Source organism: Neoarius graeffei, chromosome 25 (genome assembly GCF_027579695.1).
Source record: "Neoarius graeffei isolate fNeoGra1 chromosome 25, fNeoGra1.pri, whole genome shotgun sequence".
Lineage (NCBI taxonomy): Eukaryota > Metazoa > Chordata > Actinopteri > Siluriformes > Ariidae > Neoarius > Neoarius graeffei.
Genome location: NC_083593.1, coordinates 56,870,608 through 56,896,863, shown reverse-complemented (window position 1 = coordinate 56,896,863; position 26,256 = coordinate 56,870,608). Strand labels below are relative to the sequence as shown.

Here is a 26,256-nt window from a genome sequence, read left to right as displayed (position 1 = left end):
GACAGCAAGTGTGGGGGGGGAGAGAGAGACAGCAAGTGTGGGGGGGGAGAGAGAGACAGCAAGTGTGGGGGGGGGAGAGAGAGACAGCAAGTGTGGGGGGGGAGAGAGAGACAGCAAGTGTGGGGGGGGAGAGAGAGACAGCAAGTGTGGGGGGGGAGAGAGAGACAGCAAGTGTGGGGGGGGAGAGAGAGACAGCAAGTGTGGGGGGGGAGAGAGAGACAGCAAGTGTGGGGGGGGAGAGAGAGACAGCAAGTGTGGGGGGGGGGGGAGAGAGACAGCAAGTGTGGGGGGGGGGGAGAGAGACAGCAAGTGGGGAGGGGAGAGAGACAGCAAGTGGGGAGGGGAGAGAGACAGCAAGTGGGGAGGGGAGAGAGACAGCAAGTGGGAGAGAGAGAGACAGCAAGTGGGAGAGAGAGAGACAGCAAGTGGGAGAGAGAGAGACAGCAAGTGGGGGGGGAGAGAGACAGCAAGTGGGGGGGGAGAGAGAGACAGCAAGTGGGGGGGGAGAGAGAGACAGCAAGTGGGGGGGGAGAGAGAGACAGCAAGTGGGGGGGAGAGAGAGAGAGAGAGAGAGAGAGAGAGAGAGAGAGACACACACACAGACACAATGACCAAGTGAGGGGGGGAGGGAGGGAGAGACACCGACACAGTGAGTGAGTGAGAGAGAGACAGCAAGTGTGGGGGGGGGAGAGAGAGACAGCAAGTGTGGGGGGGGGAGAGAGAGACAGCAAGTGTGGGGGGGAGAGAGAGACAGCAAGTGTGGGGGGAGAGAGAGAGACAGCAAGTGTGGGGGGGAGAGAGAGACAGCAAGTGTGGGGGGGAGAGAGAGACAGCAAGTGTGGGGGGGAGAGAGAGACAGCAAGTGTGGGGGGGGAGAGAGAGACAGCAAGTGTGGGGGGGGAGAGAGAGACAGCAAGTGTGGGGGGGGAGAGAGAGACAGCAAGTGTGGGGGGGGAGAGAGAGACAGCAAGTGTGGGGGGGGAGAGAGAGACAGCAAGTGTGGGGGGGGGAGAGAGACAGCAAGTGTGGGGGGGGAGAGAGAGACAGCAAGTGTGGGGGGGGAGAGAGAGACAGCAAGTGTGGGGGGGGAGAGAGAGACAGCAAGTGTGGGGGGGGAGAGAGACAGCAAGTGGGGGGGGAGAGAGAGACAGCAAGTGGGGGGGGGAGAGAGAGACAGCAAGTGGGGGGGGAGAGAGAGACAGCAAGTGGGGGGGGGAGAGAGAGACAGCAAGTGGGGGGGGAGAGAGAGACAGCAAGTGGGGGGGAGAGAGAGACAGCAAGTGGGGGGGGAGAGAGACAGCAAGTGGGGGGGGAGAGAGACAGCAAGTGGGGGGGGAGAGAGACAGCAAGTGGGGAGGGAGAGAGACAGCAAGTGGGGAGGGGAGAGAGACAGCAAGTGGGGGGGGAGAGACAGCAAGTGGGGGGGGAGAGACAGCAAGTGTGGGGGGGAGAGAGACAGCAAGTGGGGGGGAGAGAGACAGCAAGTGGGGGGGGAGAGAGACAGCAAGTGGGGGGGAGAGAGACAGCAAGTGGGGGGGAGAGAGACAGCAAGTGGGGGGGAGAGAGACAGCAAGTGGGGGGGAGAGAGACAGCAAGTGGGGGGGGCGAGAGACAGCAAGTGGGGGGGGCGAGAGACAGCAAGTGGGGGGGGAGAGAGAGACAGCAAGTGGGGGGGGGGAGAGAGACAGCAAGTGGGGGGGGAGAGAGAGACAGCAAGTGGGGGGGGGAGAGAGAGACAGCAAGTGGGGGGGAGAGAGAGACAGCAAGTGGGGGGGAGAGAGAGACAGCAAGTGGGGGGGAGAGAGAGACAGCAAGTGGGGGGGAGAGAGAGACAGCAAGTGGGGGGGAGAGAGAGACAGCAAGTGGGGGGGAGAGAGAGACAGCAAGTGGGGGGGAGAGAGAGACAGCAAGTGGGGGGGAGAGAGAGACAGCAAGTGGGGGGGAGAGAGAGACAGCAAGTGGGGGGGGAGAGAGACAGCAAGTGGGGGGGAGAGAGACAGCAAGTGGGGGGGAGAGAGACAGCAAGTGGGGGGGAGAGAGACAGCAAGTGTGGGGGGAGAGAGAGAGAGACAGCAAGTGGGGGGGAGAGAGAGAGAGACAGCAAGTGGGGGGGAGAGAGAGAGAGACAGCAAGTGGGGGGGGAGAGAGAGACAGCAAGTGGGGGGGGGAGAGAGACAGCAAGTGGGGGGGAGAGAGAGACAGCAAGTGGGGGGGGAGAGAGAGAGAGAGACAGACACAGACAATGAGCGAGTGAGGGGAGAGAGAGACACACACACAATGAGCGAGTAAGGGGAGAGAGAGAGAGACAGACACACACACACACACACAATGAGCGAGTAAGGGGAGAGAGAGAGAGAGACACACACAGAATGAGCGAGTGAGGGGGAGAGAGACACACACAATGAGCAAGTGAGGAGAGAGAGAGAGAGAGAGAGAGAGAGAGAGACACACAGACAATGAGCGAGTGAGGGGGAGAGAGACAGACAGTGAGCAAGTGAGGGGGAGAGAGAGAGAGAGAGAGAGAGAGAGAGAGACAGACAATGAGCGAGTGGGGGGAGAGAGAGACACAGACACAATGAGCGAGTGAGGGGGAGAGAGAGAGAGAGAGAGAGAGAGAGACACACAGACACAATGAGCGAGAGAGAGAGAGACAGACACAGTGAGCGAGTGAGGGGAGAGAGAGAGAGAGACAGACACACGGACACTGAGCAAGTGAGGGGGGAGAGAGCACGAGAGAGAGAGAGAGAGAGAGAGAGAGAGAGAGAGAGACACACAAACACACAAAAACAGTGAGCAACTGAGGGGGCAGGGAGAGACAAACAGTGAGCGAGAGAGAGAGAGAGGGAGGGGGGACTGAATATTACAGCAGGTGAGTTCAGCAACCGGACTGTACAACCTACCAGGTCTAACAAGTGCATGTCACTGTTCCTCACATTCTTCCCTGGGCTTAAAAGAAGACCGAAACATCTGCAAAGACACACACACACACACACACACACACACACACACACCATAATTACAAACCGAACAGGAATTTTCACTATTAATGAAAACATGACTAGAATTCATGATGTTGTCAAGATTTAATAAATCATGCGACAGTCTGCTATCCCTGACAATCTCCTGTAAAATCTTGATGCATTTCAAAGAAGCACATTCTCCTCAACAACTGGAAGCAAATGAGATCCCAAACCATGATGCTAACACCACCATGCTTCAGAGCTGGGACATTTAGTGTTGGTGATGCCTTTTTTTTTTTAAATCAGTTGCTTCCACTAAGTGTGAAGTACAGTAAAGCAAGCATTACGGTTTAGAGTGGGGATAGGAAATATGATAATCCGGATAAACAAGGTCATGTTGCACACATCTCACATATTGTGAGTATCGTCAGTATTTCTAGAAAATACCACTGGACTCAGGCTTTTTAATGCAACGCTCCTGTTTTGTTACAAGCTTGGTAGTGGTCCTGCATGGGATATAAAATCCTGGTTACACACCCTTGTTAAAACTGCAGTTTTATTATGATGCAAAAAAAAAAAAAAAAAGGCCAATAAAAATGAAAAATGGCTCTCAGAGGAAAGCGTGATATGATAAAAATAATACAGAAAAACCTGATATATCGTGTGCATCAGGATACACACAATTTGGGTCCAGCCATGATGGGTAAATTGAGCTAGAGACATGTTGTAACTAATTTAAAATATTAAATAATCACTGAGTAAATTAATCAAAACTAAACACACAAACTGTGATTCTTTCCTTATAAAAGTAATGATTCACCTTCTGTGGTTGGTATAACTGAAATTACTGCTCATGTTCACTGTGCGTTTATAAAACATTATAGCTTCATAAATATTCAACTGCATTTGAATACTAATGGATTTTGAAAGCTCTGGTTCTCACACACACAACATTCGGATTTGTTTTGTGTTAAATAAATCCAGTGCCTTGCAAAAGTATTCATACCCCTTGAACTTTTTCACATTTTTCCACCTTACAACCACGAACTTAAAGTGTTTTATTGAGATTTTATGTGATAGACCAACACAGAGTAGCACATAATTGTGAAGTGAAATGAAAATGATAAATGGTCTTCAAAATTTTAAACAAATAAAAATCTGAAAAATGTAATGTATTCAGCCCCCCTGCGTCAATACTTTGTAGAGCCCCCTTTTGCTGCAATTACAGCTGCAAGTCTTTTGTGGTATGTCTCTACCAGCTTTGCACATCTAGACACTGAAATTTTTGCCCATTCTTCTTTGCAAAACAGCTCAAGCTCAGCCAGATTGGATGGAGAGCGTCTGTGAACAGCAATTTTCAAGTCTTGCCACAGATGCTCAATGGGATTTAGGTTTGGACTTTGACTGGGCCATTCTAACACATGAATATTCTTTGATCTAAACCATTCCATTGTAGCTCTGGCTGTATGTTTAGGGTCATTGTCTTGCTGGAAGGTGAATCTCCTTCCCAGTCTCAAGTCTTTTGCAGCCTCCAACAGGTTTTCTTCCAGGATTGCCCTGTATTTAGCTCCATCCATCTTCCCATCAACTCTGACCAGCTTCCCTGTCCTTGCTGAAGAAAAGCATCCCCACAGCATGATGCTGCCACCACCATGTTTCACAGTGAGGATGGTGTGTGCAGGGTGATGAGCAGTGTTAGTTTTCCGCCACGCACAGCGCTTTGCATTTAGGTCAAAAAGTTCAACTTTGGTCTCATCTGACCAAAGCACCTTCTTCCACATGTTTGCTGTGTCCCCTACATGGCTTCTTATGCCTGTCTTTCAACAATGGCTTTCTTCTTGCCACTCTTCCAAAAAGGCCAGATTTGTGGAGTGTACGACTTATAGTTGTCCTGTGCACAGATTCTCCCACCTGAGCTGTGGATTTCTGCAGCTCCTCCAGAGTGATCATGGGCCTCTTGGCTGCTTCTCTGACCAGTGCTCTCCTTGCTCGCTCTGTCAGTTTAAGTGGACGGTCATGTCTTGGTAGGTTTGCAGTTGTGCCATACTTTTTCCATTTTTGAATGATGGATTGAACAGTGCTTCTTGAGATGTTCAGAGCTTGGGATGATTTTTTTTAAACCTAACCCTGCTTTAAACTTCTCCAGAACTTTATCCCTGACCTGTCTGGTGAGTTCTTTAGTCTTCATGATGCTGTTTGTTCTTCAGTGTTCTCTAACAAACCACTGAGGCCTTCACAGAACAAGTGTATTTATGCTGAGAGTAAATTACACACAGTAGGACTCTATTAACTAATTAGATGACTTCTGAAGGCAATTGATTGCACTGGATTGTATTTAGAGGTATCAGAGTACAGGGGCCTGAATACTAATGCACACCACATTTTTCAGATTATTTGTTTAAAATTTTGAAGACCATTTATCATTTTCGTTTCACTTCACAATTATGTGCTACTCTGTGTTGGTCTATCACATAAAATCTCAATAAAAAACTTTTAAGTTCGTGGTTGTAAGGTGGAAAAATGTGAAAAAGTTCAAGGGGTACGAATACTTTTTCAAGGCACTGTATGAATGACCCACAGCTGTCTTCATTCTATGAAAACTAAAATGGAAGGAAAAGGGGGAAAAAAATCCATCCGTCACGTTCTGATCTTCAGGGAGGCTCCTGAAAACAGGCACTCATTAAAAGCTGTGTGTTTATCATAACTGAAGCAAATTAAACGGTGTTGAGAGACAGGAGAACACTGGAAGACAAACCTTTCGATGGCCAGCTCTTTATTAGACGTCTGTTGAACATAGATGACGATCTTTTTGTCCATCCCAGGACGAAGCTTGAAGCTCTGTCTGTCCTTGTCCTTTGACACGGCACTGTTAAGAGATAGGGTGTAAAAGAGAAGTTTGAGATTTGTTTTCATGTTTTATAAAATATATCTGCAAGTATTTAAAAAAAAATAATAAAAAATTTGGTGTAAGAGCACTTGTGATTCAAAAAAAAACATCAGGTACACAAGCTTCATAGGTTATATTAAATCGTTATTAAAATTAAAAGATACAGCTGATAGAAAATGCTGAAACTGGAGACTCCTTTCCGTAGATAATAAATAAACCTTTCCTTACAGAGAAAGTTCATCTTATCAATTTTTTTAAATCTGTTGATGTGGAGCGTTCACCGTACACAAGCTGTTACTATAGAAACATTATAAATTTAACACATTTTCTGACCAATTTGAATGCAGAATTGTAGAGCATTGTTATTAAAATCTTGCAGCACAAAGAAGTCGAAATTACATTTCTGATTATCCACTTTGGATTTCTCTAAGGATTCTATTAGTTCACCTACTATTTGTTTTGGATTTTTTTTTTTTTTAAGGTTTTGGTTTTTTCCACATTTGTATTTGTTCTGATGAATGTTTTTTTTTTTATCCTGTAAACACACTCCCTAAATGCTCTGATATCTTTTTATCTCCTTCTCCAGCTCTGTGAAAGAGCACTATTTTTGGGTTTTAGGGCGTGTGAAAGCTTTTTCCTGACTCCCACTGAGCCTTAAAATCAACTGCTTAAGTATTTCAGCCTGTTCATGGCTTAAATAAGACGTAAAGTCGTTAGACACCTTAACGAGACAAGTTAAAAAAAATAAATTAAACTTGAGCATATCTAGAGGGATGCAAACTTTTGAGCAATTATGGCACTGCTGACTCAGTTGCATTGCAGTGACAGTTTGAAACTCTGTGCTACTTTTTACTACAAGTCTATATACAGTACACTCACTCAGAGTCTGTCAAAACACACGCATCTGTGTTGCCACATGGTGTAAGCAGCACGGCATGGTGTGGAGGTACAGTCTAAAAATAAGCTTCTTTTCCCAGCTCAATGATGTTGCTGCTTCGGTAGGAAAGTCTGCCTCCTTCTTTCAGTCAAAAGTGAAAAGCTGAGCTGGTATTTTACTGCTGATGAAGCCCCTCTCTCTCTCTCTCTCACACACACACACACACACACACACACCACTGTTTGGCAATGCTCGATGGAAAACTATTTTAGTTTAAGTATGATCAAGAATAATATCACTTTTCAACTCCGCATCTGCCTTTAGATTTTAAATAATAGGTATTTTTATTTTGCTAATATTTCAGCAAAATATTTTTTCTCTGAAATAACATCCACAAGATCTGAAATCATCTTGGAGCGCTTTGGTTTATTTTGACACTTAACTCTTTATTGAAAAACAAACATTCTGAAAAGTCTATGGAAAAAAAATGAATAGGGAATTTACTTCTTTAACCAATGCCTCCAGAAAAGCAGGCGGTCCATATTGAGCTCGAAATGCATCAGGTTTTTGTCAGCCTTTTTTTTTTTAGTAGTCATGCAAACAATGATGATTTAAATACACTTCTGAGCCTTTTGCTTATGTTTCGCACGACAGCCAAATCAGAGGATCTTACTTAGAAGCATACAAATTTAACAGATTAGGTTTTTTTTTCTTTAATCAGCTACTGTTTTTTGCTGTTTGAATAAAGTAATTAGTGAAATGGTTATGAGATTGGAGTTGATCATTTTCCTATACCCAGCATGTCTGGAAATGTTTTATTCCTTTTATACCACTGCAATTTGCCACATAGCTTGTCAGGCTACGGAGAAACCGTGATGCATAAAGTCCTCTGTCCTGAAGATGTCAAAAAAATTGAATTACAGCTTGACCTCGGAAAGTTACAAAAGCACCGATACTAGAGACTCCTTCCATAAATGCCAAATAAACATTTTCATCCTGAAAACTTCACCTTCATAATTCATGTCGAGTAAGTTGTGTAAAGCCCCAATGAATGAACCGTTACTATAGAAATGTAATAGAATGAGTGCATTTATATAAATCTGTGATTCGCAGCTGTACTGCTGTCAGAGGTGCTGTTACAAAAACCATCATCATCTTCGGACCAATCAGAATCCAGGATTGAACCCAACATTGGTATCGCTGCACAACTAATGAAAGGCCTCTGATACCCCTTTTCCACCAAATCAGTTCCAGGGCTGGTTCGGGGCCAGTGATGGTGCTGGTTCACAACTCGTTCAACTTGCGAGCCAGCTGAGAACCAGTTTGCTTTTCCATAGCTCGCGGTGCTAAGGGAAGCCACGTCATTACGTCGCTGTATACATCAGTTACGTCGCTATGTTTGCATAAACCTTGGCACGAATTTCGAAGCAAAAACACGGAAGAAGCAGCAGCAGCAGCAACAATAATAATAAAAAATAAATAAAAATAATAATAATAAATGACTTTGCGTTTGTACAGCTGCTGCTTCTCGTGACTTAAAAATGGCGATCTTTCGTGGTCTTGTTATTGTTGTTGGTCTTAACAACTCCGCCCCCCCGCTGACGTAAGCGGTTCTTTCCTCTGGCCCAGCAGAGAGTTGGTGCGAGCCTGGAACCGTTTTTTCTGGCCCCAGAGCCAGTTCTTTGTCAGTGGAAACAGAAAACCTGGTTCCAAACTAAGCACTGGCCCCGAACCAGCCCTGGAACTGCATTGGTGGAAAAGGGGCAATAGTTCTAAAGCAAAGAAGGGGGGAGGAAAAAAAAAAATCTGACTAACATTTAAAACCAGATTATCTCGCTCTCGCACAGTGAGGGGATTTCTGTTCTGAGGGTGTGAAAAAGCTCTTAATGGTGAAAAGTCAGCAAAGGACACGAGGGAAATAAATTAGAGGAAGCACTTGTCTATACTTTGAGAGTGCAAGATGCCAAAAGAAGGAAAACTGAAAGAAAGAGACCAGCTCTTTTCTTCTATTTTTATCATTCCATTAGAAGAGGACACATGACTTCCGAGAGCACATGAAGTTATAAATATATACACCTTTTAAAAAAAAAAAAAAAGGCTGCTTCAGTTACAGCAGTGAAGGGAAAGTTCAGGGATGAGCCCAGACGACAAGAAGAGAAAATGGTTATTTATTATCTGTACACTAGACACCAATTAATTATAAAAGACAAGTGATTTAGGTACTGTCATTAATTTATAAAGATATCTGTAACAGTATTGAATCTTTAGAAAGTCATTCTGTCCACTTTACTTTGAATATTTAAAAACACTGCCAGTGAATAGTTTCTGAACCTGTACTTTAAAGATGTATGGTTGAACATCAAGCAATGTTTTCAGATAAATACTGCAGAGTTAGAAACTGAAGCACTAAATGGATTAAAAAAAGGGACCAATATAATGGTGTTGGAGGGATTTTTTTTTTTGGGGGGGGGGGGGGGGGTGAATACTGACTAGATACATTTTTCTATAACAGCAGTTTTATTCCATATTTATATATTGTGTATAATGAGCAAAAAAAGTGTCAAGATGATGCTTTTTTTTTAATTACAGTAAATTTTTTAAAAATCATGGTGATGAATATCCCTCTTTCTACATGATTTTGACAGAAATTTAATTCTGAATCTCCTGTCCCTACACGCCGTTCATTTTGGTGAGCATTTTTACATTTAAATTGATGACATTCACCTGAAGGTGCCCTTCCCATCATCCTCTTTGATCTCCAGACTCACGGTGAAGGTGAAAACATCACTGTCTGGTGTGAGGGGCGGAGCTTGAGCTGTGAGCAATGCCTTATTGGCTGACCGCCGAAAGGCTGTGGCAAAACTGTAGAGTATTCTGCTGACCTGTATTGGACGGACACACACACACACACACACACGATGATTCATAGCTTTAAGGCATGTGTTGTACCACAGGCCACTTGTCTCATTCCCCATCATTAACAGGCTCGTTAGTGATGTCAGTGTAGTGAGATGAGTCTAATGGCCTTGGGAGTTGGTTATATGACTGAGCTGTTTTATCTCTCTCTCTCACACACACACACACACACACACACACACAACTCTAATTCATCATACCTATATGGATACCATTGTTCTTTTTGTTTGATTTTTTTTTAAATATACTGTTCTTTATACACGCTTTTAGCTACATACAAACACTTTGGTCTATTTTTGTTAAAAATATGCTTTGTAAATAAAATGTATTTAACTACTTTACTTATTTACGAAAACAAGACCAAGGCAAAATATAAAAATCAACAATTAAGACAAAAAGAGGGAGGACACCCATCATATAGGGTATAAAAATTGTAAACTTGTTTTATATTGACCAATTTTGTATTTTTTTTCAGGGTTTTTATGCTAATTATTTCTATTATACGTATTTCAATTAATTCAAGAGACAGAATCAAGCTGTATGATTTAGATAAAAACTCAATTAAAAAATGCAATTTGTTCTAAAAAAAACCTGATAAGTCACATGTAAGATCAGTGTTTAAGTAGATTTAATTATTTGCATTACTTTTACATCATTTTACATTATTGAAACACTATTTTTGCACAGTTTTAACATATAGTTTAGCATATAATTGCATATTTTATAGTATTAATTTTTAATATTTGTCACTTATTATATTAAAAACATTTAGCCATATTTACTCTATGTAAGCTGCATTTATTCATTCTCTTCCACTGGGTTCCCATTTTAAACTCTTTCAATGCGTATACAGCAGTCACTCACACTTACCTTAATTTGTGTGTGAGAGAGTGAGAGAGATGCTAACTATACATCATTTAGACTGAACCTGCACTCACAGGTCAGAGATGGTTTTAAAGTTCACAGGCAACAGTTTTAATTTTATGCACATTTGAAACTTTATACGTTAAAAAAACGCTCTGTAATTTTCTTCTAGTCTCAAGAAGTATTGTTAATAAGTGATAATTAAAATAAGTTAGTGCAGATTGCGGCAAATTTCTGCTCGGCGATTTTCGTGACCACTCGGTGCGTGACGTTGTTTAAGACAAACAAACCGCTTGAGTTGAGTCCGCTTCCGTTTACTTACATTGCCGTTCGGCTTGAGTGCAGACGTGCGTTCGGGAATTTCCAAAGAAACCCCATGCCTTATTGTTGTGCAGTGAACTGTAACAACGGGACCGGTTCAGGAAGAAGCTTTTACCTTTTCCCGAGAGAGGAGAAGAGACAGAGAGAGTGGATTGGCTTTTTCCAAAAAAAGGAGAAGAGGCGGAGCAAGTGGGTTGGCTTTTTCCGAAAGAGGAGACGAGGCAGAGAGAGTGGATTGGCTTTTTCCAGAAGAGGAGAAGAGGCGGAGCAAGAGGATTGGCTTTTTCCAAAAAAGAAGAGGCGGAGCCAGAGGGTTGGCTTTTTCCAAAAGAGGAGAAGAGGCAGAGCCAGAGGGTTGGCTTTTTCTGAAAAAGGAGAAGAGGCGGAGCGAGTGGGTTGTTTTTTTCCGGAAGAGGAGACGAGGCGGAGAGAGTGGATTGTGCACGTGAAACAAAATCAAGCAGTCAAAGAAGAAACGGAGCAGCAACGCTCAAGCAAAAAGGAGAAGATTGGAGGTAAACATTTTTTATTTTTGCTTGCAATTGACAAGTCAAGAATCCTGAGGGATCCTGTACAATCATTGTGGAAATGAGACAAAGGGATATTTCCTCGCTTAGAGTCGGCTATAAATAGTATAATGCCGCGGATGGCAGGCTAATGTGGCCTACCGGCGCGCTGTCCAGTAATCGTTCCCTATATCCACTAGGGAGGGCGGTTTAATTATTCTTCAAAAGGGCTCTTATTTAGTATTACGACGAAAGTAGGAATTTATCATAACTACCAGGATAAATCGTTTGGGCGCGAGTCTTGTTGTGACGGTCCGGGGTCACTGCGATCAGAGTCGGTCGAGTCGCTGTTCGATTCCGAGGCCGCACGGTCAAACCGGTGAGTCACATTCATCGATTGCTTCACAACGGCCATAGGTTCATACATGTATGGCTTCACCTCTCGATATTCAATTTGGAGAGTTCCTACTTCAAAATCACTATTGCTTTCAGACATTTTACACAACCTCTCTCAACCAAAGTCCGTACACGTGTTCGGTTCGCAGGTAAACACAGAGCTGCTCCCGGTCTGTTTGGCTTAAATAACGTCAATGACGTCCCCTGGCGGTGAAAGTGCGCATAAGTGAGATGTAAACAAACCTTCGGAAATTGGGCAAAACAGTATATTTTAACCGTTTTATTCAATTTTAGGGTGCAAATTAGACACTAGGAAGATTGAATTCGCTTTTTGGGTCGTTCTTCTAGACCAGGGGTTTTCAAAGTGTGGGAGAGTCAGCCCACCCTCGGAGAGCAAATAAACAACAGCGCCCCCCCTTACAATTTTTGTTGTTGCTATACTTAATGTTCCATTCGTATTTAAAAAAAAATGGTTGTTTTACACATTTTTTTTTCTTTTTCACATTTTAAACATCTGTGCTTTTTAAAACATCTTGTTTTACACATTTTAAACATCTCATAGCATCGTTAGCTAGCACCTCTTGGCAGACAACATACTGTGGCAGTGGAGCATCTTCAGATCCAGTCCATGAAAATCCAAACTTTAAATAATTGTGGTCATACCTCCTTCTTTTTCCAGTCCCCCAGGATTCCGCGGGCCTTTTTTGTGACTGTTGCGGGCCAAAATGTCTGCTGTTGCGGGGGTTTCCAAAAAAATTGCGATGAAAGTTGCGGTGTTTAGGTTTTTGTTGCGATTACATTGCGGGAGGAAGTGAAAGTTGCGAGAAATTGTTGTGATTTTCTCTTTTTGTGATTAAAGTTGAGTGATGTTAAATATTAAGTTATTACTGAAAAACTATTGATTAAAAAACAAAGACACTGAGAAATGGTCCTATAAACAACTTTACTAATATAAAAGATTACCAGGACTACAAAAATGCAGAAAAATAGGCTTTACTTATCCAAATGCACCTGTTGGTTCAAAAGTTAAAGTGCAGAGAACCTCACAGCACAACATGAAGTTACCTTAAAATATAATATAAATGCCTCAGCTTTCATGTAAGAAGAAAAAAAAACTATTAATACTAGTACCGTGTGCAGGCAGTCTCTCCTGAAGACTAAATTAAACAATAATTATAAACTAATAAAATAAATGGCTCAGGCTTTATAGAAGGAAAAAAAAACAATTTGAACAGAATCTCACAGTATGATGCTGAAGCTGCCTAAACAATGGAAAATAAAATACCATTTTGGCAAAAATGTTGGCATCCATTAATTTCTTGTATTAAGTAAAAAAATAAAGTGCACACAGTCCTTCACTGTAAACATAACACACTTTCAGTAACAGAATTTAAGCCTACATAAACACTGACTCGCACATCATGCAATGTTGCCAGATACTGCTGACGTTTTCCAGTCCAAAATATGTTCAAAACCCGCCAAAATGCACTTGAAACCTCCAATCTGGCAACACTGCGCGCATGCTGCTTCTCTTGAACATAGACATCCGGAAGTAAGGCGGAAGGTAGTTTGTCGATGTCACCTCAAGACGACGCCAACGATTGGTCAAATTTGCGGGAAAGTTGTGGTGATTGGATATAATTGCAGCACCACCCTGAATTCGTGGGGATTGGTTGAATTTGCGCTGAAGTTGCAAATCGCAACATCCTGGAGGCTCTGTTTTTTTTGCTTGGCCGTCTCCTCACTCCCTGTAGCTTTAGGTACTAAAAATCGATCCATTTTGTCTCTCACATTGCGCCCCCCCTGAAGAACTCTGGCGCCCCCCGGGGGGGGCACGCCCCACACTTTGAAAAGCCCTGTTCTAGACAATAAAGTTGATATTCTACATTTCACCTCTGACCGTTGCCTATGACCTTTTAAGACAGCTGTGCACTTGATGGCATGTACTGTAAGAGTGAAAGAGAGCTTGTGCACCCCCTAGTGGGAAAATAATAAAATTGCAGAACTCCCTGAGGTGTGACAGTGCAATATGATACAATATTAATATCGTGACTGATGTCACCATAATCATTTCTGTGATGCTGCAGGTATCAAAGTTTATGATTTTTTTTTATCATTAGAAACTGAAAAGAACTTGGAAGCAGATGATTTGATGTTAATATTTTTTAACCCTGCCCTTACAGTTGTGTGTACGTGTGTCTCACCGCTTCTTGGATCTCGCAGCGGAAGACATGGATACGGAAGATCTCGGCATTGTAGTGGCTCTCTGTGAAGGCGAAACAGTCACTCTCTGGTGTCCCGTCATGACCCCGAACACAGAACAGGATCTTATAGATGGGGTAGTTAGATATTTCAGTCCCACTCTGAGGGTCCAACAACCTGAGAGAGAGAGACTGTAAATGCATACATGATCATGCTAATAAAACTTATTGAATTCAACTGAAGTAAATTGTGAGGGGAGACAGAGAGAATAAAAGACAGAACAAGAGAAAATGACGCACAAAGAAAAGGGGCAGAGAGAGACAGATTGAGAGAGAAGAGACCGGGAAAGAGGCACAGAGAAAATGACAGACTGAAAAAGACCGATTGAGAGAGAAAACAAAAATAGAAAATGAAAGTGAGACAAAAAGAGTGACAGACTGAAAAAGACAAATAGTGAGACAAAATAGTAAGAGACTTAAACAGAGAAACTTAAATGCTAATAAAGCTTATTGAATTCAACATTGAATTTAGAGAGAAAAAGAGACAGAGAAAATGAGAGCAAGAAGAAAAGGAGCAGAAAGAGACTGAGAGAAAGACAATACAGGAGAGACAGAAAAAGTCAGAAATAGCAAGATATAAAATAAGAGTGACAGACTGAAAAAGACAAGAGAGCGATGGAGAAAAGGAGACGGGGAAAGAGAGACAGGAGTCTCGTTTATTGCACTGTAGCTGAATATTAGTTCGTGTGTCTCTCTGGTAGCCGCCCTGCAATGGCTGAGCTGCATTACTGGAAGATTTAACACATGCTGCACTTACGAAGTGATCCTTCACTGTCTAGTTACTATTTTGTTGTTTTCAGTTCTTGGTGAGCTTGGTGGGCGTGACCATATGCAAATCAGTGGTGCGGTGATTGTAATTGGCAGTTTATAGCTGATTGGCATTTTTCAACATGTAAATACAGAGATCAAAACCATAATCCACTCTTTCCTCTTCCCTAACTCATGTAATGTACAAGTCCCACCCTTTCTGTGCTTTACCTGACAGTTCCCTCAGAGACTCCAGGTACAGAGAGAGTGACATCGAGGGGCACCTGGCACTGGCTGCGAAGAATGCTCATCATACGCAGCGCCTCCACCTCACTGCGGGGGGCGTTAACTGATGCACAGCCCAGGTATGTCAGCTTACTGAACACCACGCTGTCCTCGTCCAGCAGCGGCGTCCCTGGGCTCATCGCCAAACTCTCATCTAGAGGAAAAATAAATTAGTAGCAGAGCTTCAGTGTGTGCTGGAGTTATGACATCATAAAATACAAGAGCCAATCAGGATCCAGAATGCCAAAACAAGTCATGTGATGCATCAGGACCACAACTCAGAACATGTTCTCTGTTTGACAAACAAATGCAATGTACCCTGATGAGCTCCCCGAATAGGCAGCACTATCTCCAGTTTCGGGGGTGCAGGACAGGGTTGTGGTGGGGCCGCAGTGGTGGGGTAGCCCTGATCCTCCCTGCCCACATGGTCCAATCCGGGAGTCACGTCAGCCACTGATGGGTCCATCAGGACATCCTCAAGTTCCCTCTGCAACTGCTGCTCACTGCCGTTACCCACAATCTGCGCGCAGACACACACAGTTATATATAATCAACAGCTTCCAACGTTCTCACACACACACGCACAGATATAGGCTCCACCCACATTTTCACCAGAAATGGGAAAAAAAAAAAATGCAAGCAATTTTAGAATTCTTTTCTAAGCAGAGTATCCCCAATGATTAGGTTTTTTTTTTTCCCTTCTCCCCGGTTATTTTTGCTTGACATGCCCTTTGTGATTGGCCAAAAATTAATCACGTAAGAGAAAAAAAGGTCAAACAGTCTTCTGTCCGGTCTGATGTAATAAATGCTGTTAGAAACTCAAAGATGATCACCTCTATAAATAATCAATACTATAAAATATACTGTTTAAGTTAACAGCAAAAACTCTTTCTGTATGAAAAGTGATTTGGGGGCAGGGCTACATCAGAGCTTTTTCAGAGACTGTGATGTCACTAAGCTTGGACCGATCATATCTGATATGCAAATTATTAAAAAGGATGATAATGTGGTATGTTGAAACATTTAGCAATAGTACCTTTGTTCTAAACTAGAGAGAGAGAGAACAATTTAGGTAACCAATATACAAAACCGCAATTGTTATGGTAACACTATTCTGAAAAATTCGTATGCTAGTTCACTAACCGTTATCTAGCTGGCTAGCTGGAATAGCTAATAACACGATATTAAGCTATGAAGAGGATGTAGAGGTGTTTCCCAATTTGCATATTGCTGTTTATTCATAGATTGTGGCATTTTTAATAAGGGCAGATGTTCAGAGATATTTAACTTTAATAATATGCAATACCTCACCGCTTGAGGGGCGTGTCTGTTTATAATGTAAACCATAAATGAACCTCCTTCTGTGTTGGACAGACTTCTTTTTTTTTTTTTTAAATCGTCCATTTACAGAGTCATCCAACTGTGTATAGATAACAGATGTGTCTTTTGTCTGATTGGTCGCAGCTACGTGGCTTCTAACTTCCATAAAGTTCAAATCAGTTCAACTATTCTCCAAGTTCTGACCTCTCACAACCCATTTCTGGGAGATAGTGAGCATGGGCTGTACATATACATGTGGAAAGGTACTGCGTAACTACATGAAACCAGAACCACCATGAGGTTTTCTGCAGACATACACACGGGGGAGCGCGTGTACACACAAACTGCACACATTGGAGAAGCTGCCAATCAGACCCATGAAGCCACCAACAGCCGATCACAGTCAACAAAATCACAGAAGGAGCAAGAGCATGAGAAGAAAGGAAGATCGTTCTTTTCCACCAACAAAGTGCTCATTGTGGTGCTTTTGTAAGTTTATTTTTATCATCAATTTACAGCAACATTCATTATGCATGAAAAATTAGTTCCTGTTTTCACTTGCATTCTTGGGCATCTTTTAAAAAAAAAAAAAAAGGGAGGGTTCTACTTGAAGGACTAAGGATTCTAATGGCCCTTTTCCACTACCCTTTTTCAGCTCACTTCAGCTCGCTTCAGCTCACTTCAGCTCGACACGGCTCGCGTTTCGACTACCAAAAACCAGCACGACTCAGCTCGCTTCAGCCCTGCTTAGCCCCTAAAACTCGCACCGTTTTGGAGTAGGGCTGAAGCGAGCCAAACCGTGCCGAGTGAGGCTAGGGGCGTGAGCAGACACTCCCCTGTGCACTGATTGGTGAGGAGGAGTGTCCTCACATGCCCACACACGCCCCGCGAGCGCGCTGGGATCTGTAAACACCGCAAACCCGGAAGAAGAAGAATTACGAATTACGAGAATTTCTGAAGCCTTATGCGCCTTGCCTCATCTATACGCTCTTGCCAGTATCTGTTGGCGTTGTCAGTGACAACAAGCCACAGCACCAAGACCAGCAACACTAACGACTCCATGTCCTCCATGTTTATTGTTTACTATTCGGGTCGTGAGACTACCGCTTAAAAGATCACTGATGTCACTGTTTGCGCTGCTTAACGACATCACGTGACATCCACCCACTTTCGCTAACTCCACCCATTGTGTCCACCCACTTCCAGCCAGCACGGTTCAGCGCGGTTGTAGTCGAAATGCAACTCCAACAGCCCCGCTCAGCCCGACTCAGCATGGCACGGCTCAGCCCGACTCAGCCGCGTTTGTAGTGGAAAAGCGGCATTAGTCTCCTAAAAGTGTTCTACTTGAATGACTAAAAGTTCTTAGGCTCCTAAAAGGGAGTCTAGCCTCATAAAAGGGTTCTACTTTGAGCACGATAGTATCTTGGCCTTCTAAAAGGAGTTCTACTGGAATGGCCAAGGTTCTTAGGCTCCTAAAATGGTTCTGCTTGGAGGACTAAAGGTTCTTAGGCACTTGAAGGGTACTATGTGGAGGACTAAGAGTTCCTAGGCTCCTCAAAGGGTTCTCCTTGGAGGACTAAAGGTTCTTGGCTCCTAAAAGGGTTCTACTTGGAGAACTAAAAAGTTCTTAAGCTTGTAAAAGGGTACTATGTGGAGGACTAATTGGTCTCAGACTCCTAAAAGTACTGACACTGAAGACTCCCTTCCACAAACCCCTCCTTACAGAAAACTTCACCATATCAAGATTTTTTTTTTAAATCCAATGACATGGACCATCCACCATACAAATACCTGCAAATGAGCTGTTACTATAGAAATAACATATTAGAGCAAGCTACTGTTTAAAAAAAAAAACAAAAAAACTTTCCTTTTTGACCAATCAGAATCCATAATGGTCATGTAATCTTGCGTAATTGTCAATGATGATATTTTTGTAACATGGGTGTAGACAGACACTGAAGGATGGTACTTTGGATGTTAACGTCTTATGTGTTAGTGAACACTCACATCTTATAGACCTTGTACTTAAAAATGTACCATGAACCAGCACCAACTCTGCCAGTGGAAAAGGTGTGGGAGACCACAAGCACGGAGAGGAGGAGGATGAGGAAAAAAAAAAGGAAATCGGAAGCAAGAGAGAAAGAGACTGACCTTAAAGCTGACCCCTTCCTCAGAAATCACCTGTGTAACAAACAAGAGGTTTAGAAGAGCCTCTTACAGGAGAACACCACGGAGAAGAACACGGAGAACATGCAGCAGATGATGAAACATGGACACGTGGATGATGGTTATCATTTAGATCACGCTAAACTTTCCCCCCCATGCAGGTCTGAGAAGTGAATGAATGATGCTTGAGCGCCAGCTAGTGGCTGTTACATTTATTTCAGCTCACCCACAGTGAAGATCAGAGCCTGATGTGGAAGCACAAGAACATTCACATAAAATGGCACAGTGTGTCCTTCCCCAAAAATCTGATTTGAATCAAAGATGAACAAAGTGCTCGCAAAACCACTGAAACCACAAAAGAACAAAAAGAAGGGATTTCACAAGAGGCACTGGATGAGAGACAGACAACACCAGGAAAATTTAAAAATAATAATAAATCACCACAATGGATGTGGTTCTTCCAGAAAGAAGTTCTTCCAACAAAATCGTGAACAAAGACCCAAGGGAGGCTTTATGTTGATTCAGTCTGAGAAAAGTGGGATGACGCAAATCAAACGGCTGTCCAATGGTGTTGCGGCACAAGCGAAGGGTGAGGAAATGTCCCAATGATGAACACAAAGTATAGGGTGTGTGTGTGTGTGTGGTGTTATTTAAAGGGTAAAACCATGCTGTTTATCTCTCATCTTCTCATCATCTGTAGCCGCTTTATCCTGTTCTACAGGGTCGCAGGCAAGCTGGAGCCTATCCCAGCTGACTACGGGCGAAAGGCGGGGTACACCCTGGACAAGTCGCCAGGTCATCACAGGGCTGACACATAGACACAGACAACCATTCACACTCACATTGTGCTGTTTATTCCATTTTATATATTTTCAGCCATGGATGAAAACATTAATATAAAAAGAGCTTATCAAACACTAACTCCTAATTCCTAAACACAGCACATAACCTCCTAATCAAGCCATAAAAACAACCCTAACTCCTTATTCCAAAACTTAACCCCTAAAGTCTGTGTAAATCAAATTCAGAGATTTATTTCTAACCACATTATACACGTTGGAAAATAGTTGCTGAAAACGTGAAAGGACACATGTCTGTCATACTGAATTGTGGAGTTTGACACAAACAGGTTTTCATCATTTCTGTGTTCAATATTTAGATAATTCTCTCCAGGTTGTATTTTCAGGATAACAGTTAACACCCACCCGCTGTTCTAGATCACTTCTGTTTTCTTTCAGGCAAATTAACACTTATTTCTATGGAAACACTGAAATAAAATAACTGTTTTTCTTCTTTTTTAATCCAGTGTTTTTGTTGATCTAAACACACTGCTGTTTTTCAAGCTCAGACACAACACAGGGGTGTGCGCGCTCTGTTTTTGCGCTGCATACCTAAAGGCTAGCTGAAACTGGATTCATTTGTGGATTGGTGGACTTCGACGCGTTCACCTCAAGTTCAAAGCAACCGACTTTTACACGGATCTAAAAACAGACTTGACTAGCTTGACTGGAACACCAACTCTACTGAGGAAACAGGAGACAATTTAGCGGGTTTATTTTCTGCTGGTTTTTATATGTCGGAGACAGACTGGCGCAAAGCCGCATGGCATTTTTCCCCACTCCCGGAGCGTGGGAGTTTAGGTTCGCTTGCTTTTTGTGATGGCAAATATTGGTCTTGTATCATCATTATTTATCCTTTCTGATGCTACTGCATGGTTAAACCAATGAATTTCATGAATGGGTCGTAGTGGTACTTGATAGCTGAGAAAGGCTGCACCTTTCCTGCGACTGGGTGTGGTTTCAATGTCTTCAGTGGACATACCCAGTGTCTCAGAGCAGAGAGTACTGCTTATTTTTTCACAATTTTGAAACAATTTTATATACTGGGCCATTTTTTTTTAAATCATTCATATTTTTTCACACAACCTCACACAATCTTTAATAATCCAACTCTCATCCCTGAACCAAGTCGAACCCCAAACCTTAATCCAATCCCAACCCCTAAATTAACCACAACCTTTAATCCTTCCCTAACCACAAACCAAATTCCCCCTCCAACCTTATCCCCTAATCCAATCCTAATCTGAATACATTTCCCTTAATCCTTCCCAAGACAATCCTATACATTAATTCATCCCTAATCAAATCATAATTCCTGAACTAATTGTAATCTTAATCCAACCCAAAACCTCATCTCTGAGCCAATCCTAATTTCTGACAATTCCAATTTTAGCCCATCCCTATCCCCTAAACCAGGGGTCATCAAACTATGGCCCGTGGGCCGACTCTGGCCCTCCACCCCCCTTTGACCGGCCCCCCAGCCCCCCACCACTTGAACCGGCCCTATGAGACAATCCCCAAAAGTGGTCATGGCCTATTGTTTTAAATTGCTTTTTGGCAAATAATAACATGTCTGCATCTTGTATTTTGTTGATTTTATCAATTAAAATTGATATTTAGTTATAAAATGAACTATTCATATTTTCTGAATTTTCGCCATATGCTCACGATCAAGCAGTGACAGGCAGCGCACGCGTAGAGAACTGTCAGTGTTCAGGACAGCAAAATGGCTAGCGGTCAGTGAAAAGTTGACAGAGAGTGCAGAGTTTTTAAAGAACAGTGGACCACCGATTATTTTTTCGTTCAGTGTAAGGACCGTGCAGTTTGTCTTGTATGTAAAGAAAGTGTGTCGGTTTTCAAAGAATATAATCTGTGTCGTCACTACGAAACCCGCCACAAAGAGTATGCTAGTTTGCGAGGGCAAACAAGAGAAGACAGGATTCGGAGGATGAAATGCGGACTGGCTGCACAACAGAATGTATTCCTTCGCCAAACCCAGATCAACCAGGCTGCTGTCCGAGCTCGCTATAAGGTAGCTCACCTACTAGCTACCCATGGAAAGCCGTTTGCTGATGGGGACTTTGTTAAAGTATGCATGCTTGCTGTGGCCGAGGAGGTGTGTCCCGACAAGAAGGATGCGCTCAACGTGGTGAGTCTCTCCGCACCTACTATGACCAGGCGAACCGAAGATTTGGGAGACAACGTGTATGACCAGCTGAATGAGAAAGCGTCAGAATTCGAGTTTTTTGCTTTGGCTATGGACGAGAGCAATGACGTGCAGGACACAGCACAACTGCTGTGATCTACTGATCATATTATAAATTTCACTGTTTTTCAAAATGTATTTGACCTTTATTAAGTGCTACACACAATTATTATTAATATTATTAATAATATCAACAGGCCTACCTACAATTTATAAATTTTCCACTCACCTTTGCCAGTGTCAATCAGCTCAACTAGGCAGATGTTTCTTACCTTGACAGCTTTGATGTTATTTTTATTAGAAAATAAATAAATGGAATATCTGTGGTATTTCAAATTAAAACAGTGTGAAGACTCGATTACTACTTTTGCAAACCACTAGTAAAGATAAACAAATATGTGCCAGGAATCAAGTGTGGATATAGTAGTGGGGATGGCTGTGCCAGGCTAGTAATCTCTACTACACAATGAGGCCTGCTGGTGGTCATATTTGTCTGGGTCATACAATTCTATGTTATATAGCTGACCTGACCCCGGCCCCCCATCACAGTCAGGAACGACAATGTGGCCCCCACAGAAAAAAGTTTGGTGACCCCTGCCCTAAACCAATTTTAATCCAACCCTAATCTTAATCCAATGCTTATCTAATTCTAATCCCTAACCCAAACCTACATACAAACCAAAACCTAATCCTGTCCTAATCTTAAACCAACTTTAAAACCTAATCCAATCCGGATTGTAACCATAACCAACAAACCTCAACTAATCCCAACTCTAAGCACTACTCGTGCTGTTTTTATTCATTATTTTTATAAAAATTAAACAAAAATATACATTATATTGTCCTTACTGTTCAACACAAATTAAATCTGCTCATTTTGTTCGAAACAGAAGCTCACATCCGAGAGTTTACTCTAGCAGAAGTGTGTGTGTGCTTTAGGGTGAGGTTTCCTCTCATCCAAACACATCTGTTCAGTAAAGTGAGGGTCATCAGGACCTTACACTGATTGACCATTGCGTCTGTCTCGGGAAACTCCACCTCGGTCAAAAGGTCTTACCTTCAGGCCTGTTTTTTCATCGTCACTGCCGTTATTAGTGGATGGGGTCTCGTCCCCGAGGCGGGACACCAGGACAAAGTCCTCACTGTTCAGAGTGGACACAGAGTCAGAGGAGGCACTAATTTTCCCCACGGAGGCCATGTCATCCATGACTGCTACACCGAGCCGGACGCACTCATGAATGACACTCAGTGAGCCGAATCACCTGTAACCAAAACAAACGGGGGAAGAAAATAAAGCACATGTCTGGTGCAGGACCTCAAAGGGTTAATTTGATCCACAAAGATGTTCTGCTGGTTCTTGTCATAAATGTTTTTTGGCACCAATATTTACAAAAGAGGAATTTTAACCCCAAATCTACCCGTATGGCCTCAGCGACCAAGTACAATCCAGGTACAGATTTTAAATTCAAGTTATTTAAATAAACAGTGTACTCTCTCATAACCCTGTGAGTGTAACCAAATAAATTTCTTGGATATGATGTGTGAGGCATCTGTTAGCCAATTAGCTAACTCTTTGGTTTTGTTACACAACATGCTCTCGTCCCACATTCCCGTAAACACTGCCCGAAGATGCCGCCTTCAGTGGAAAGTCCTACCTTATAACACACCTGTCTACTACGGCAGCGAGGCAACAAGGGAGCAACCTTCTGTTTCGAACGCAGCAACCTTCTGTCTCGAACGCAGCCTGCATAGTTTATACCGCTTTAACAAAACCTTGCAGAGAACTTGCCGATGCCCAACTTCATCTTACACAAGAGTTTATAGTTCCATTTGGACAGCACCTCTGTGTTCAGTGCAACAACGTCCCTGATGTTTTAAATCACAAAACAAAACCTAATGTGTCCACAAACACCAACAAAGAAACAACAAAAGGAGACTTTTACACCAGCACTCATTTCTATCTAATATAAATGTTTGGAGTTTATAACCAAGAAAAAACAGATTTGGTCTGGATTTAGTACAAAACAGAGAGCAGAAACACTCCAAGCCTGGAAATTAGGAGCTGAACTGATTTAGGAGACATAGTTAAATATCCTTCCCTGTGTGCTGTACCTTGTCATGGTAGGGAAGCTCATGTGCTTTAATGAACTCGAGAGCTATACCAGCTGGGGCTCATGCCCCTGGTAGGTCTTGCTGGGCAGGTCTCAAGTGAAAAGTCAGACAAATACAGCACCTAACCCTTCCCCATAAAACACAACACAGAAACTGAAAATACTCTATGGCTTTATGGGCAAGATGAAAAGACAAAGCATGACAGAGAACAACAGAAAAGGAATGGAATCTGAATGGCTGGAAATCATGGAAGGAGGTGAGGATAGTAAGGAGAGACGGGGTTAAATGGCGTAGAAGTATTGATGTGCAACTGAGCATGAAGAGGTTTAGATGAAGAGTTAATATCTGCTAGCGAATGCTTGTCTTCATCCAGGTAGCTCCTATTAAGATGGCTAGTAAGTTCATGAACACAAAGGTACATCATAAAAATCATACAACACTGCTCGCCAAGATCATGGTAGACAGCTCCGAGATGCTTTCCTGCTCACCACGGTTGGTCTAATCCTAATCCAGCTCTAATCAAATCCTGATTTCTGAACAAATTCTAAGTTTAACCCAAACTTATATTCTAAAGCAATCCTACATTTTAGTCCAAACCCAATCTTAATCCAGCCCAAACGCCTCATCCAATCTTAACCTAACCTTAAAACGTTTGTAGAAAGAGTGGTTATTTGAGTTAATGTAGACTTCTTGTCAGCTCCAACAGGTCTGGTCATTCTCCTCTGGCCACTCAAATCAACAATGGTGTTCCTAAGAAAGTGACCAGGTGAGTGAGACCGACAATGCAAACCCCCCCCCCCCCCTTTTTTTATTTACATGCCTTCTGGTGCATTCTCAGCTAATAAATTACAAACCGTTTCCCTGTAAAATACTTGCAAAATATGGATGAAATTTTCCTCCAGATGTATGTGTGCTTGGCTCTCTCAGTTACCCTCTGTAGTATGCTGCCTGGCTCTGTAACATAACTACATGGTGCAACATAACTACATAGGCTACGGTGTGGTCACGTGGCCAGGCTCATCCAATCAGAGCACGAGAATCGATCAACAAATACATGTTGCTTCCAGTCATGCGAGACCCAAAGACAACTTTGTGGTGGAATAATTGGATTTGCAGCAAATTATGGGCAGCGGAGACAATATAAAAATCACTTGAACATTGAAAGACAAGTGTCTGTGAAGGTTCTCAGTCATCCAAGTCATCATTAACCATAGGTGCTAAAGAAGACAACTGAACTTGCTTGAAATTCTTGAAGATGTTTCACCTCTCATCCGAAAGGCTTCTTCAGTTCTGTCTGACTAGTGGGGAGTTCCAGGTATTTAACCTCTAGTGCACCAAAAGCAGATAGAACTGAAGAAGCCTTTCAGACGAGAGATGAAACATCTTCAAGAATTTCAAGCAAGTCCAGTTGCCTTCAGCACCTACGACAGAAACACAAAGTTTTTATTTTTTTCTGGGATCGAGCAGTTGGCGCAGACTGTTTGTGTAGGTGGAGAAAACTGCTGGTCACCAGCGCTTATGGACATCTCTGGTGTTATTGACTGACACACACCCATACTGTACATGTTAACATTATTCGAAAGAAGGAAATAAATTCCAGTGTTTTACATGACGTACAGCTTTACAGATGAAACAGAAGGAAATTTGTTCTACAACCAACAATGATAAATAACATGCAAAACACACACACCCCAATATGGAAATGAAGAGAGAGAGGAGCAGCTGGTTCAGCTGCAGAGACAAGACAGTGTTACATAACACTTTGGTGATGGGGAAATTTTTAATTCATCAGCATTTATATTAGACAAACAACCAAAATATGATGTTTTAGTCGACTCCAGCGAATTTCCCCGCTCGTCACTGTTCCATTTCAGTATTTAATCCTCAACTCAACTCTTTAAGCAGAAATAGAGAGAGAGAGAGAGAGAGAGAGAGAGAGAGAGAGAGAGAGAGAGAAGGGGGTGAATGAGAAAAAGTAAAACAAACTAGAACAGCAGGAAGGTTAAATAAAACAAACAAAAGCACACAATACATTTGGCACACATTTCCTGCAAACAACCAGAAACAGAGGTTAAAAGAACACGATACTTATCCATTTATAGGTACCGGTACATATACTTATTTCCTGTTCTCATTTACAGTATAGCAGATCTCCTTGAATGACTAAAGCATCTTAGGATCCATAAAGGATTCTACTTGGAGGTTTAATGGTTCTTGGATGCCTTAAAGTGTCCTACTTGAATGGCAAAAGGTTCTGAGGCTCCTTAAAAGGTTCTACATGGAGGATTAAAAGGTTCTGATGCTCCTCAAAAGGTTCTACTTGAAGGATTAAGGTTCTTAAGGCCTCTGCATGCTCTTGCGACAAGGCTTTCGCAGACAGCTTTTCGCAGACAGTTGTAATTTATCGTTGAGCGGGGAGTAATAGGCGTGCGCGATGTTATTCACTGCCACAACACAAGGGGGCGCGAAGTCGCTAGGAGTAGTTGGTGGGTGTGGTTAGTGGAGTGTTTATCCTCCGGTTACTTATAATGACTAGAACTTTGTTTTTATAATGACTAGAACTGGAGTCGTATAGATGTACAATACGTACTTC

General features: G+C 42.7%; 1 protein-coding gene across 6 annotated transcripts in view; it reads right to left on the bottom strand.

The window, feature by feature from the left end:
- Positions 1 to 26,256, bottom strand: part of LOC132873390 (rab GTPase-activating protein 1) — a 121,571-nt gene that overhangs the window by 82,005 nt on the left and 13,310 nt on the right. The window contains exons 1-9 of one of the 6 annotated variants that reach the window (XM_060908902.1): positions 22,609 to 22,698; positions 18,733 to 18,851; positions 18,492 to 18,521; positions 15,339 to 15,540; positions 14,967 to 15,174; positions 13,932 to 14,106; positions 9,449 to 9,606; positions 5,716 to 5,826; positions 2,901 to 2,967 (exon numbers count right to left, since the gene is read on the bottom strand). In XM_060908902.1, coding sequence (XP_060764885.1) covers positions 2,901 to 2,967; positions 5,716 to 5,826; positions 9,449 to 9,606; positions 13,932 to 14,106; positions 14,967 to 15,174; positions 15,339 to 15,486 — 867 coding nt within the window. In that variant the 5' untranslated portion in view covers positions 15,487 to 15,540; positions 18,492 to 18,521; positions 18,733 to 18,851; positions 22,609 to 22,698. Of the gene's footprint in view, positions 1 to 2,900; positions 2,968 to 5,715; positions 5,827 to 6,726; positions 6,977 to 9,448; positions 9,607 to 13,931; positions 14,107 to 14,966; positions 15,175 to 15,338; positions 15,541 to 18,491; positions 18,522 to 18,732; positions 18,852 to 22,608; positions 22,814 to 26,256 lie in introns of those variants that run through there. The other 5 variants (XM_060908900.1, XM_060908903.1, XM_060908901.1 and 2 more) reach the window with 5 other exon arrangements.